General features: G+C 37.3%; 1 protein-coding gene across 1 annotated transcript in view; it reads left to right on the forward strand.

The window, feature by feature from the left end:
• abi3bpb (ABI family, member 3 (NESH) binding protein b) overlaps positions 1-16,242 on the forward strand; it is a 330,661-nt gene that overhangs the window by 151,093 nt on the left and 163,326 nt on the right. Inside the window, exons 17-21 of the mRNA XM_072585416.1 lie at positions 528-617; positions 1,198-1,329; positions 7,503-7,592; positions 9,942-10,031; positions 10,582-10,674. Coding sequence (XP_072441517.1) covers positions 528-617; positions 1,198-1,329; positions 7,503-7,592; positions 9,942-10,031; positions 10,582-10,674 — 495 coding nt within the window. The remainder of the gene's footprint in view (positions 1-527; positions 618-1,197; positions 1,330-7,502; positions 7,593-9,941; positions 10,032-10,581; positions 10,675-16,242) is intronic.

Raw genomic sequence — 16,242 nt, forward strand, 5'->3', positions numbered from 1 at the left:
TTTTGTCCTTAACCTGAAGTCTTTACACGAGATTAAAATGTATTTGTCATGGATTTTGACCGAGCGCATTTTATTTAGCCAAATGAAATACTATCAATTGATAGCTTATTCTTATTTAATTACTTACTGTCAATTTGGTGACGTTTTGTCCTTTGCTATCTCTTCTAAAAGGTAGGTACTGGAAATAATTCATGATTAGAGTGAACTTCTTGACTAGTTATCATGTTTGAGGGGTGGTGTTGGGGTGGGAATATGAGAAGTTGTTAGATGGGCACATTTCTGAGTTGTTGCCCAAATTACCTTGAGTTTTGGTTTAGGTGTCTTATAGGAGTTGGTTTTTTGGAGAGGTTGGAATGTGTATACTGTGATACACAAGGTATTATAACTGTGTGGAGCGGGATGATGGGCCAGGTCTTTTGTTGTTTACCATCATTCATACCTTCATAAAATCATTAACACAATTACTATGAATTTATATATTATTAGCAATCAGACATTTTTTTTTGTTTCTGTGAACCACATTGCAGAACCTGAGTTTCCTTCTGCTACTAGTTCATTTTCGTCCAGTTCAAATTTGGCTTCCAAACTTGATGTCACAGACGTGGAACAGTTCACAGGTAGCTGAGCAAATACAGCATGGAAACAATTTTGCTGTAGCTACTGTAATGAGCATATTCATTTTGCATATTATTTGCAGATATAAACATCAGTACGGTATGCTCAATGGCTTATTCACTGCTGACAGAAATGTCATTTGTCACATATGAGCATGCACCAGCACAAAGTGCATTGTCTGCTCAACGGCTTAGCAGAGCATTTGTAAGCATTGTGTTCAGTGATAAGTAAAGCCTATCTTGCATGGGTACAACATGTTATTCGAATAAGAGACAAATCATTGCTTGGAAAAAATATGTTGTTTGTCCATGTGTCTTTTTTGGCTGGTTACCTGCATCATGTAGAATATTATGTGTACCTTCTATTTCAACACCTTTTGCTTTGATCATAGACACTGTGCAAAATATGTTTATTTGTGTTGCAGCATGGATTTTATGTACTGTTGCTTAATGAGGTATATTGGTGCAGCTGCTACACAATTCCTTATCTGAAATTTAGTCTGCCAACTGTTTGCATGAATTGTGCTCTTTTGGCCAAATTAAGCTTTCCTACAGATGTTGAGTACTTTGTTCCCTCTTGAAGAAATGTTTTCAGATGTGTTAAAAGGTGTATTTTTTCCGGGAATAAAAACAGAACATGAGGAGCCATTCACCAAAGACTCATTTTCACACACTGCTTCTGAACCTGATAAGATGGATAACCAACAATTCCCAGGTAGTGCCATTAATATATGTAAAATAGATATGTATGATTTCTTCACTGTGTCATATCATAGTTTAATATGTTCATAATTACTATGTGTTATAATAATAGCATTAATTAGAATTCCTAATTCACTTTGACAGTAAATTTCATTTTCAATTAACAATTAACAAGAATATTTATATAATATACATTTCTTGAGCCGTAAACTGATTTTGTTTTATCGTTGCTTTTTAACGAAGTAGTTTGCTCAGAAAATATATTGTATCACATCCATTGTTCTTTATTCTCATTCTATATTGAATCCTTTATAAATCCACTTAAATCAAGTATAATATGACTATGTAGCTGTTATTTGATTTTGGTATATTACATGAAAATATTTTGTTTTAATGGGATGTTGGCAATGCTGACCAGTCCAGCTTTTGTTGCCTTTGACCTGAATAGTTTTCTAGGTCATTTTAGTGGACAGCGAATTTTGAGAAGATTTGTAGCTCAGGTTGAGGTTCTGGATGTAAATTTGCTTGCTGAGCTGGAAGTTTCATTTTCAGACATTTTGTCACCATACCAGGTAACATCATCAGTGAGGCACAGGTTTAGATTAGATTCCCTACAGTGTGGAAACAGGCCCTTCGGCCCAACCAGTCCACACCGACACTCCGAAGAGTAACCCACCCAGACCCATTTCCCTCTGACTAACACACTTAACATTATGGACAATTTCGCGTGGCCAATTCACCTGACCAGCACATCTTTGGACTATGGGAGGAAACCCACGCAGACACAGGGAGAATGTGCAAACTCCACACAAACAGTCACCCGAGGCTGGAATCGAACCAGGGATCCTGGTGCTGTGAGGCTACAGTGCTAACCACTGAGCCACCGTGCCACCCCAGTTGAAGTGATAAACCTATTAGGACTGATAGAAGGAGAAATTTATTCACTCAAAAAATGGTAAACCTGTGAAATTCACTATCACCGAAGTGATTCAGACCAAAACATTGTGTTTTCAAGGAAGTCGATATAGGTGTGGCTAAACAGATCAAGGGGAGGTCGGATTAGGAAACTGACCTCAGCCACGATCATACTGCACGGCAGAGCAGGCTCAAGATGTTGAATGAGCCGACTCTTGCTCTTTTCTTCTGCCTCCTCATGCATCATTGCTCTACAGAAAGAACTGTTAGATTATCAGAAAAGTAATAACCATTTCTACATGCGCACACACACAGAAACAAACAAACATTATATGGATACATGCTGAATCATGTAGTGGGAATCATGTGCAAAATTCTGTGTTAGTGACCTGCTTTTCATTTACTGTAGTGATGTCATTTCCTGTTATTTTTCTCAGAACATTGTAAATGGGGTCCAAGTCAATGTGATTGTTGATAGAGTTCCGTTTGGAATGCCATGCTTCTAGGGATTCTCATCTGTGACCCTGCAAGAACTGTAACAAACACTACATTGGGCAAACAGGCAGAAAACTAGCCACCAGGACACATGAACATCAACTAGCCACAAAAAGATATGACCCACTCTCACTAGTATCCTTACATAAGGATGAGGAAGGACACTACTTCGACTGGGACAACACATCCATCCCCAGACAAGTCAAACAGAGACACTCACAAGCATTCCAACCGGAACTCTATCAACAAACACATTGACTTGGACCCATTTACCACCCTCTGAGAGAAAGAACAATAAATGCAATCACCACAGCAAGTGACATCACCACAAGAAATTACATCACCTATTCAAGGAAACCTAAACACATAAATAGAAAGCAGGTCACTAACACCAGTGCTTCACCGGAGGCTCACTGATGACGTTACCTAGTATGGTGATGAAATGTCTGAAAACAAACCTTCCATTTTAATGGACAGTTAAGATTCAACTATATTGCTGTGGGTCTGGAGTCAAATGTAGGCTAGACTGGGTAAGGATGACAAATTTTCCTCCCTTTAAAGGGTATTAGTCAAATGATGGGATTTTATTTTTAAAAATCACTATTGATGACCATAAAAATATTATTGAGACTAACTTTGCAATGTAATCCAAAATGACACTGCAAATGGAGATGATTGCTGGTTTAAACAAACAATAGGTTTATTCTGCAAGGGAAACAGAATTCCAAGTGACTTCTTCCCTGATGGCAATTTGAGTCATATATTCATACATCTTGCTGTCTCATTGGTTATAGAATAGGTGTAATTATTATGGGTTTTCAGAGTTGCCTGACATGTTCTTACTAGTGCATTATAAAGTGAAATACCCTTAACCTGGTGCGCATTCCTTCATGCTGGGGCCTTTTTGTCCCTTTAATGGAGCCCCTGATGTGCAACAGTGGCATCTGGTCTGTCTTTGAAAGCACCTCACCTCATCCAGCCACGGCAATCATCTCATCTGCAGTATCAATGGTGTACATCCTTTTATGTTGCAGAGGAGTTTCTCACAATCCATCATATAGCCCTTTACTAGATTATGATGGTTCCTGACATTTGCAAGTATTCCGATCATGTCCCTTTGTGTGTTACCCTGATTGCTTCTTTTCCTATTCAGATTACTGTAGTTAGTGTGCTTCCAATGTTAAATGATTTGATTACACATTGGAGTTCTTCGATCCCCTTGTTGGTGTTTTCAGCTTTGTGATGCACTTATTTATTTGACTTAATTTCTGTATCTGCTCTTCCAACCAAAACATTTGTAATTCTAAATTTATCAATATTTTTAAGTTCTGCCAACTGCCATGGTGGGATTTCAAACCATGATACCAGAGCATTTGTGCGAGACTCATTGCTAGTGTGATGACATTAGCACTATATCACTGTCACCCTGTCTACATAAGCTGGACAATCCTGAGTGTGTGAGAAATTACATTGACAACCAATTTAGGATTGTCAGTTGGGCTCAATGTGATAAACTTATGGGTAATAGAAGCTACATAGATTAATACATAGGGCCCTGTTATTTGCAAACAGACAGAACATGTAAACATATTGCACTTGTTTGAACTCCATAAAATAGCTGACAGCCATTCCATAGTTAATTTCTCAGAACGAGGTCCTCACCAATCAGAGTCAATCTACTGGTTGAAAATTAAAACCACGACTTGGTTGCTAACTGTTGATCAGTGTGAATTGATAGAGGCATTGAAGAGTGCACCAATCAGGACACTCCTCTCATGCAGTATCAATGTTGATCTCCCCCATGAATTTGTATTTATCTGAACTGTTCTGATTAGAGCAAGACAAAAAAAGCTTCAAAAATGTGTTTTTTCAACAATACTCAAGTTCTGTACTACCAAACATCTATTTATATGAACATTCTTTTTGATCATTCTATTTTAACCCATGTAACTTAAGTAACAGTACTCCAAAATTATGCAATGTTGATTGAACTATTGTGGCATTGAGTGAGAAAGTCCTTTTTAACCCATAAGAGCAGCTGTCCAGTATGATTCCCATAGGGTCAGATATCATGCATCACCACACCCTCACCCCCCAATAAATCTTGTTCCATGACAGGGATTTTCTTCTCTTTATGCCATCCTCTTGTTCAAAAGACTCTTCCTCTCTTTCTTACATTCTTACTTCTATTCTTTCTTATCCATCCCATAAATTGGTCACTCTGCTTTTATCTTTTCAATCCACGCTATTCAGCAGGATCTAAATTTTCTGTCTGAAAAGCTCTATGTCACATGAAATTGTTCTCTATCTATATGTCTCTCCTTTTACCCGAAGGGTACATTGCTTTTGTGATCTGTCATTCAGCCCCTCCACACCCAACTATCTCTGAACAGTTTGTTTTCTTTTCATGATCTCTGCTAGCTAATGTCACAACAGCATTGGTTCTATTGTTAGCTCTTTAAACGGATTTGTCCTTATAAAACCATTGTTCATTTACTTCCTGTGAGGGTGTTGCCATCTGTTTTGAAACTGCGATCCAGAGGTCCACTGTTAGAAGCGACCAGCAGCAAAATACTGGTTTGCTTTTCCCTTCAGGCTTTTTTAAACTCTGCTTTATTTTTTGACCAGTGAATATTAGATTTAGTAAATCAGATACATATCTGGCTGCACTTTGCTTGCGTGTAAAAAAAAGGCATTTAAACTAAAGTTGAGGGCAGTGTACGCATCATAAATTTCGAAGCATAGTTTGTTTTAAGATTTATTATATTCCAAATTTACAGTAGCAAATAACAATACAAAATTGGTCCACCTTAAATTTGCTGCCTAGATCAAGTCAAAAGCTAAATTTACTATTCCAGGTTAGAGTCAGTGTGTAAATAACAAAGATTCTCAGTGTCACCTTGGGAGAAGAGTGGACAGAGAGCAAATAGCAATAGCAGAGAATACCATGACTATTGAGTATGAAAATTGCATTGATTGTTCAATGAATTCAGAAGCATCTGTTAAGGAACATGCTATAGTGACTGAGTCCTGTATCTTTAGTGGAGAAAGATGTCGGGAAAAAGCTGATAACAAAAATGTTGGAGTTCAGTGAGTAAAGCAGCATCCATGGAGAGAGAGCACGCCAACAGTGCTCTGATGAAGAGTCATCTAGACTCAAAGTTAGCTTGCTCTCTCTCGCTCCACCAATGCTGTCTACCCCACTGTGATTTCCAGCATTTTTGTTTTCGGTACAGATTCCAGCATCAACAGTAATTTGCTCCTAAGATGTGGAAAGATCTTGATTCCAGGAAGAAAACATCCATAGAGGAAAACTTAATGGATCCAATGTAGAATTTGAAAGACATTAGTCTCATAGAGCCAAAGAGTCACACAGCATAGAAACAGACACTTTTGGTCCAACTTTTCTGAGCCAACCAGACATCCCAAACTGACCTAGTCCCATTTGCCAGCATTTGGCCCATATCCCTCTAAATCCTTCCTATTCATATGCCCATCCAGGTGCCTTTTAAATTGTAATTGTACCTGCCTCCTCTACTTCCTCTGGCAGCTCATTCCATGCAGGCATCACACTCTGTGTGAAAAAGTTACACCTCAGGTCCTTTTTATATCTTTCCTCTCTCACCTTAAGTCTATGCCCTCTAATTTTGGACTCCCCTACCCTGGGAAAAAGTGCTTGGCCATTCATCCTGTCCATGCCCCACTTTATTTTATAAACCTCTCTTTTTAAGAACTTAGTCTTTACTTTGTTTTAACTTGATGTTATAGGGAATAGGATGAAATAGCCTTACATGTGTTCCCCAGCTCTTTATTAAACTGTCACTAATGAGGTTATTGAAAGAAAACGTAACAGCGCATAAATTTTGGTTAAAAAGCAAACTTGAGAGTTTTGTTAAATTTTGACTTTTAGTGCTGAGCTGAAGCTTCAATCTTAAGTTTGTTCAGTTATGCCTTAATTTTGCTTTTGGGATAATGTACCATAATATTTTTCACACACAAACCAATACGATTTCCATTTATATAACACTTTTTACATAATAAGGGTTTCAAAATGGTTCAAGAAAAAATCATTAATCAAAATTGTATGCATTTGAAACAATTGCCTTCATTTATACTGCCAGTTAATAGTCTCAGTCACAAAAATGTTGATTGCTTTGCTCCAATAATCATGGCTGTGGTATTTACTCTCAAACATAAATTACTTACAAACCATTTTAATTCACCTTTCTCTGATCTAGATGCTATACATATGCCATGACTCACAAATAGCCTCAATAATTATTCTGAGTCCTGCAGTAAAAGCTGTCCATTTTTGAAGTAATGATGTTCACAACTGTAAAGGTTTATGATGACAGTGTAATTACTTAGCTGATCATGTCCTGAAATACACTGACTGAACAAGGAAAGTCCAAAGGAGTATGCGTTTGTTTAGATAATATTTTTATTGAAAGCAAATTCGATTGCAAAAGTCCCAAAATTGATGTCCCAATCTCATTTTGTAGACTTTGTGTTGAATAAGCTCATAAATCAATCATTGTAATTTATTTTTTAGTAGTCAGTTTGTGATGGTTTTGTCAAGGATGCTCACTAGTTAAATTTCACATTTAGACCAATTTTACAGACTCGTTCTGTGGTTATTACATTACGTCTTTTTCCACTTCTGAACAATTAATCAACTGTGTTGAAATGGCAAGTATAAATGTCTTTTACTACAGTTGATGTCATTTATCCCATAATGTCAAACAACTTATTTCATTTTTCCAAACTACATTGCAGAATATGGGATATTAACCTCCATCATCTCAAATATTATCACTTTACGTACGACCTCTGAATCTGATGCCATGGACAACCAAGAATTCACAGGTAGTTGTAGTAATGGATATGATGTAGTCATGAAATTCATTTATAGAAAGCAATATTTAGATAGTTGGATGAGCTGTTTTGTAGGGTCAATATACTCTTCTTTATTAAGTATGCCAACTAAAGTTGAATGCCAGTTTTGAAGGTGTCATCCACTGTTTGTTGACATATGCTTTATTTGTTCTCGTTTTTCTCCATCGAACCTTTCATTTTAATGATTACATTTGAATGATTATGTACTTCTTGCGTTTGTCTTAATCAACTTGAATTTAATGTGTGATGCTTTTTTCAGCTGAATGAATCGTTTTGTAAATTTTATAACTTCTTTTCATTAGTTTCTTTCATGTTCTACATGAAACAATTGAGGTGACATTTCAATCATATTGAGAGATTCTGGAGACCTGGTTATAGCGAGTATTAAAGGCCTTTTGTAAACATTAAGCATTTTTATCTGGATACTCTCTGCTGGTAAGGGTTAGAGGATAACAGGGTGACTATCAAACCCTGAATCCCTGCAATTATTCACTAGCAGGATGGCACATAGGACAAAATTGAACTCTCACCAAACAAACCTCTTAGTGATTGTTGCAGGAATTTTAAATTTCTTTGGTAGTCAATTTAAAATTATAAAATAATCTTGGTATTTAGATACAATTTATTAAATAAATTAATTTGCTGTTAACAGAACAATTGTCTAAAATATGTTCAGTTTTCTCCAGGTGTGGAGTATTGGCACCAAGTGACCTACTTTACATATCACAGTTGTCAGTTTATTAAATAATCATAAACCAATGAAATAAGATAACAATCTAATGAACCAATGTAAATAAGGGTTAAATATCTGCTCTTTTGTCTGCTTTTATATCATAATAGAGGATTTGAGCTAGAGGGAAAGACTGAACCGGCTGGGGCTGTTTTCTGTGGAGCGTCAGAGGTTGAGGGGTGACTTTATAGAGGTTTACAAAACAATGAGGGGCATGGATAGGGTAAATAGACAAAGTCTTTTCCCTGGGGTTGGGGAGTCCAGAACTAGAGGGTATAGGTTTAGGGTGAGATGAGGAAAGATATAATAGAGACCTAAGGGGCAACTTTTTCATGCAGAGGGTGGTACATACATGGAATGAGCTGCCAAAAGTGGTAGAGGCTAGTACAATTGCAACATTTAAAAGGCATTTGGATGGTATATGAGTAGGAAGAGTTTGGAGGGATATGGGCCGGATGCTGGCAGATGGGACTAGATTGAGTTGGAATATCTGGTCAGCATGGATGGGTTGGATGGTGCTGCACATCTCTATGACTCTATATCAGCCCTATGTAGTTCATTCATTAAATGCATTACTTGTTCATATGCAATATAGTTCATTTCTTCATGTTTTCACTTGCCAGTAAATTTATAATGTGAAAAATGACTCTATTTCCTGCCATTTGGCAATGTATCAATTAGCATTTTCTCAGGTTTTGACAAAACCACGCTTAAACGTTGCTTTGGAGCAGCATGGTGGCTCAGTGGTTAGCACTCCTGCCTCACAGCACCAGGGACCTGGGTTCAATTCCTACCTTGGGTGACTGTCTGTGTGGAGTTTTGTATATGCTCCCTGTCTTTGCGTGGGTTTCCTTCAGGTGCTCTGGTTTCCTTCCACAATCTAAAGATGTGCAGGTCAAATGAATTGGCCAGCTAAATTGCCCACAGTGTTAGATGCATTAATAAGGTGTAAATGTCAGGGAATGGGTCTGGGTGGGTTACTCTTCAGAGGGTCGGTATGGAGTTGTTGGGCTGAAGGGCCTGTTTCCATACTGTAGATAAACTTAAAGTATGATACAGTGTCAGTTTCCTTCTGTAGGAAGACTATACTTCCCATTGTAGATGTATAGCAAAGATTAATGATTCCAAGCTGAGTGGGCAGTCTTATGAGTAGAGGAATGGACCTACATAGATTGAAGCTCAGAAGAATGAGAAATTATCATATTGAAGCATATACAGTTTTTTGAGGGCTTGACAATACAGATGTTGTTTTGCTTGATTAGTGAGCCCCTATCTCAGGATGAGAGCTCAGCCCTTTAAGACTGATAAGCGGATACATTTCAGAGTGGTAACTCTTCTAAATTCTCTCCCCTAAAGGTAAACGATGCAGAATTGTTCAGTACATGCAAGTCTGCAATCTTTCATGTACTTTCATATATTAAAGGAGTCAAGGGCTATGAAAAAAGGGCAGTGAAGTGGTTTTGATGTAGGTGTTCAGATATAACTTCGTTGAAGGGACGTGCAGATTTGTTTATGGCCTTACACTTGCTCCTAGACTTTTATGTTCTTATGACAGAATTTGCTTTTGATTTTCTCTTGCTAAATTACAGAACCTGAGATTCACCCCACTGTCGATTCATCAGCTACCACATCAAAAAAAAGTGATGAATTTGATTCTACACAAAGGAAGCAGATTTCAGGTAGTACATAAAAAAGAATGGATAGCATGGATTTTCACTTTGTTCGAAAATGACACATACGCCATTAGTATGCAGCTCATGTCACTTTGTCAGTATAACTAGGCTATACACTTCCATGCCCTTGAAGGACTGAACTGTTGCAATGAGTATTGCATAGTAGTACAGAATAATAAGTTAGAAAACTGAGTCTATATGACTCAAAGATATGTTCAAGAACAATCGTTCTGCTGTTTTGAAGCTTCTGACAGATAGGATTCAATGGTCATGTTCACATTAACTGTAATAGTAAGTCTAAATTTTGCATGGAAGTGAAATTGGAATGTTTTCAAAATTAATTAAAATGTTTGAACTGATATAGATGGATTATTTAGGTGCACTGCTTGGCTTGATCATTATATTCTGCAATGTTTGCCACTGCATCTGTTTTTTTTGGCTGATAAATTAGGCATGATATTAGGCAAACTACAGTGTTTATCTTCTACCAGAGGTACTATTGTGCACAGCAGTTGAGTTGATCACAGAGATGTTTTCTTTGTATTCTTTGAATAAGTTCCAGAATCTGAGGCACCATTCTCCAGCACCACACCTGTCAACAATTTAAAAACATCTAAACATGATGCCATGGATACAAAACAATCCAAAGGTACTCTCAATAAGATACATGAACTTACTTTGATTTTAATATATGTGAAGTATGACAATTATTAATCTGCAATCGCATCCTTAATTCAAAATATTCCATGCCTAGCAATGACTTTGATGAATATATTTGCATGCAGTGGATTAGAGCCATTTGAATAGAAGTATATTACGATCGTTTGTGAAACTTGTTTTCTGATTGGTAGCTGAGAACTATCTTATAATACATGAAAGGAATGTAGTACAAGATTAATATTGTGCACTCATAAGCATTGTACTTGAAATGAATATAATACTTGTCAATATCCATTGCTCAGTGTTTTTGCCATATTGAATTGACCTCATTAATTTTGGTAAAATTCCCCAGAATATTTACTGAAATAGATAGTCTTTTACTTACCATGCAGAAGAGATTGCATGGCTGTGAGTTCATGGAGAGGGTCACAGAATATAGAAGTTACACCCTGACTCTGGAGCAGGCACAATGAACTAGTTGGTTAAATGTGGGTGACTGAGGTTTGGGCATTATGCTTTCAGCAACAGTATTATACTTGTGTAGAATGGCTGAACTAATTTCACATGTGCAATGTTAATTTATGAATGGAACAGATTCAACTTTTAAATTATCAAACTTTTGAATAATTGGTGATGGTTTTCCAATAAAAGCAAAGTGACATATTTTGGATTCATCTTTGAAAATGTTTTCTACTTGCAAGTTATTTGACAAGGCATTTCATCTCAGCAAGAATACTATCTTAAAATATTTCAATTGATTTAAAAATAGTAATGGCTTCCTCATTCATAAAAATGTATCTTGGAAAATACTAAAATAATCCAAGGATTACAAAGCAAAGAATTATGTTTGTCCAGTGATTGTTGAGAAATGAGTAAACACTATATGTAGGATGAGTATTGGATATCTGTTGAGCATTGTCTAGAACATGGAGCTTACGGGAGAAATTTCCTCGACTGGTAAGGTCCTGAATTTTAATACGTCAGGAGAGGCTGCATGTGTCAGCAAAAATGGCAGTGGAGGCAGAAGGTCTCATGTCTGTTGTGTGAACCTGCCTCCCACTGTTCATGCAAGTGATAAGGATAAACATTGTACATCCAAATTTCATTAATGTAACAGCATACTTTAAAGTGCAGCTGTTTTCAGACCCACCTGATTTTTGGAAGGAGATTGGAAATATGACTTGTACACTTTCAAACTGACATGAAAAGTTCTAAATCTATTGGAATTTTATGAAGTAGTAGGGTAACCCTTTGGTCAGATGCCCTTTGGGAGTCACCAAATACTCTTTGTGATTGATAAATGTGTATCAAAAATGGATAAATTAATTGGAACTGCCAAGCTGTGAAGATATTTAAGTCTTTAAATGTTTGAAAAATAAACTATCTGGAGTTGTTATGAAAACCTGTGCTTGCTACTTCACTTTGTCTTTGTGATCAGTTTTAAGCTATTGCAGGGACTGTCCAGAATTTTGCAAATACCATGAAGCAATGCATCATTGCCTTTAAACCAGAATAATTCCTGTTGTAGCGTTTGTCTTTTTGTAAAAATCACTTTACTTAATTTTCAGATATCCTTACCATTGGGCTACCCAGCCTTCTTGTATTTCATTTTGCATGGAAGGATAAAGATGACTTTCTGTTATCTAATTTCTTTGTCTTTGATGAATTTTTGAAGTGACACGTGTTTGAAACCAAATAAATTAATGCACTTTCTTTCATTTTGCCTGTGCCAGCTACAAATAGTATTAAAATGGCTTAAATGAATGAATGTTTGCAACATCTTTACTAAGGAAATACCTCAAATTTGCTGTGACCAATGAAAGTGCATTGAGACACTCATTCAAACTGAATATGGACTATTGTAGACCAGTCGCTATTTTTCTTTAGAATAGGAAACAGAAGTTTCAGTTCAACTGTGGTTTACATTATTTTTAATGAGATGCTCAACCTTGCTCCTATTACATACAATTTCTAACAACAGGTGTAAGGCATTGATGCAACCACTTCCTGAGGAAGTGCACTGCACAAATTATAAAAACCTTGACCCCATGTTCTATGTGCAGTGGCCAATGCTTATAGCATGTTTAAACTCATATTAGCTTTGGGCTAGACTGAATCAGTGTACTTTGGAAAGAAGAAAATATAATTTCTCAAATCACTGGATCAAAGTTATAATTCTGATGTTTCCACCCTCCTCCTCACTGCCAGACCCCTCCTAATGTGGCTGTTGGCATGATATTCATCCAAAAAAGGTTCCGACCAAGTCAACAAGCTGCCTCAGGATTCCTGACAGGTGCCCACATTTGTTTGTATTTTTGACATGAAAGCTGAGGCTCACAATGCGATGAACTCCTGATTTAAGCATGTATCACAAAAGGATTCCCAACATTCTGCCAGAGCCCCGGCTTAATCTTATTTTGTCCTCCATTATTTCTTGCTCAACTTTCACTTTATTAGCTTCTGGCTATACTTTTGCAAAAATTATGGAAAATTCATGTTGCTTGACTTGTTGATTTCAAAACCATGGAATGGAAATTGGTTTAAGAATTGGTTTTGAATTAGAGATTATATTATTTTGGGTTGGGAAGACTACTGTTAGTATAACAGCTGTAAATGTCCTGGAGGAAGTCGTAAATCTCAAGTTAAAACAGCTGTATAGTTGTTAATTTTTTTTCATCTTCATCTGCCAATTCTAAATTTAGGTTGCTACCTCTCCATCTTTCAAAATCCCATTGACTCTGGAAAAGAAAAAGTAATGTCCCTTCAATAGGTCTATGCATACATCTGATATGGTACATTTGCAAGAAACTTTCTGCAAACTGTGTGTTGTTATTTTTTAGGTTATATTTCCTTCCATTGTTGATTCTTTTCCAGAATGCATCATATTTAAGATAATATCCATTTTAACAACACTAGAGAAAGCACTAAGGTGGCAAAGACTTCAAATGTTATCATTGATAATGGCCCGATAAACCACTTCTGCTGAGTCTTAATGAACATGGCTCGTAGAATGGGTCTGTGGCAGGTGGGGAGTGAGAAAGTTAATAGATCTAGCCCTCACCAATCTACCTGCTGCACATACATATGTTGATAAGAGAATAGGTGAGAGTGATCTCTGCATGGTTTACTGAATATTCTCTTCTTGATGTGGTGTGGCATACCACTGTGCTGAATGGGATAGATTCATAATATATCAAACTCAGATTGAGCATTGTGAAGTGCTGTAAGCTATCAGCAGGAGCACATTATATTCACCCACAGTTTGTAACTTCATGACCTGGCATCCTCACTGTACATTACTATCCAGCTAGGGGATCAACCTTGGTTAATTGCGGTGCAAGAGGGGATAGGAGAGCCAGCATCAAGATTAGCTGAAAATGAGGTTTCAACCTGGTGCAGCTACAGCTCAAGGTTACTTTGTGCCAAAGAGCAGATATGGGTGATTCTATCTACTGCCAGTTTCCTATACCTCCTCTTTGGAAAAGTCCATTTCATTAGTAAACATTTTGCTTAGCAAATGTGTGTGAAAATCGACTTCAATTATAACTCTTTATATACATTCTGTAGTTGTATCAACATCTTCTATTAAATTGGCCAAAAGTTGGAACAATAGAAGCATGAAAAAGTGCAATCCAGCTCCTGCAGAACCAGGATTGTATTGCTAGGGTCTTGAAGCTGGGCATGGAAGCTGTTATTTCTCTCTCTTTTACAGCAAAAAGCTGGGATTCTTTTCCTGCTGCTAGAATTGCATGTGAGACAATCTATTTTACTGAATTTGCCCTTGCCAAGAGTGTGTTTATGGGATGTTATTATATTGGAATAATTGCTGCTCAATAGTTAAATTATCTATTATTCTGTTAAGTTTTCCAATAGCATTAAGCTATTCCAATTCTTCTTTATTTTGTTTGTATTTAACTAAAGCGAGTGTAAGAATAAGGTGTGTTTTGGTTCAAACTTGGTAGTTTAACCAATCAAATTGCATCCAGAGCACATCATCATCTACTTGCCTTTAAAAATAAGAAAACATTGGCATCTAGGCAATCTTATTAATAAAATTTGAGGAGGTTAAGTCTGGTGCATAATACACCATGCCTCAGGTAAGAGGAGATGTTGCAAACCAGCCATCCAGCTAACTAACCCCCAATATCTAACGACTCAATAACAGAAAGTAGAGGTATAACAATACTATGATCTCATCTGGATATTTGCCAGTTTTGAATGTTATTTTTCATGCTCTGAAGGTAAATAGAGAAAACGCCACCGTAGGTCATAGGAAAAGTTGGTTATTTTCTGGACTGTTGGAAATGACCATCCAAAGCCACAAAGTGTTCGGGACATAAATGAGTGGTCATCTGACTTTTTGCCAAGGTAAAAACTGCCACTGAAAAAGGCTGTTCAAGTCCAGTTCAGAAACTGAGGGAGGAAATGTGAGGGGATTTATGGTGGAGAGTGCATTTATTTGGTAAATAAGGTGCTGACTTTGGTATACACATTCCTGTGTGGTGCTATAAAAACTGTAAACTGGCTTTAAAAAAAGAGGAGAATGAGGAATGTAATATTCCTGGCTATAAGAATTAGGAGAGACAAAGAAAGAAAGAAATGGGGGAGTGATGATATTCATCACAAAAAAATGATTATAATACAGGAAAGGGATGGCGTAGTTGATGAGTCCAAAACAATCTATTTGTCTTAAAACATAGAATATAGAACGTTACAGCGCAGTACAGGCCCTTCAACACTCGATGTTGCTCTGACCTGTTGAACTCATCTGAAGCTCATCTATTCCATTTTCATTTGTGACCATTTAAATGCCCTTAAAGTTGGCGAATCTACTATTGTTGCAGGCCTTACTACGCTGAGCAAAGAAACTACCTCTGACATCTGTTCGGTATCTATTACCCCTCAGTATAAAGCTAATACCCCTTGTGCTAGCCATGACGATCTGAGGAAAAAGGCTCTCACTGTCGATCCTAGCTAACCCTCTGATTATCTTATATGTCTCAATTAAGTCGCCTCTCAACCTTCTTCTCTCCAATGAAAACAGCCTCAAGTCCCTCAGCCTTTCCTCATAAGACATTCTCTCCATACCAGGCAACATCCTAGCAAATCTCCTTTTCCATAGCTTCCACATCCTTCCTTAATGCGGTGACCAGAACTGTACTCAATACTCCAAGTGCAGCCACACCAGAGTTTTGTACAGCTGCAGCATGACTTCATGGCTCTAAAACTCAATTCCTCCACCAATAAAAGCTAACACAATGTCAGCCTTCTTAACAACCCTGTCATCCTGGTTGGCAACTTTCAGGGATCTATGCACATGGACACCGAGATCTCTCTGCTCATCCACACTGTCAAGCGTCTTACAATTAGCCCAGTACTCTGTATTCCTGTTGCACCTTCCAAAGTGAATCAACTCACACTTTTCTGCATCAAACTCCATTTGTCACCTCTCAGCCCATCTCTGCAGCTTATCTATGTTCCTCTGTAACATGTAATATCCTTCCGCACTGTCCACAACTCCACCGACATTAGTGTTATTCGCAAAATTTCCTAACCC

Source organism: Chiloscyllium punctatum, chromosome 15 (assembly GCF_047496795.1).
Source record: "Chiloscyllium punctatum isolate Juve2018m chromosome 15, sChiPun1.3, whole genome shotgun sequence".
Taxonomy (NCBI): Eukaryota; Metazoa; Chordata; class Chondrichthyes; order Orectolobiformes; family Hemiscylliidae; genus Chiloscyllium; species Chiloscyllium punctatum.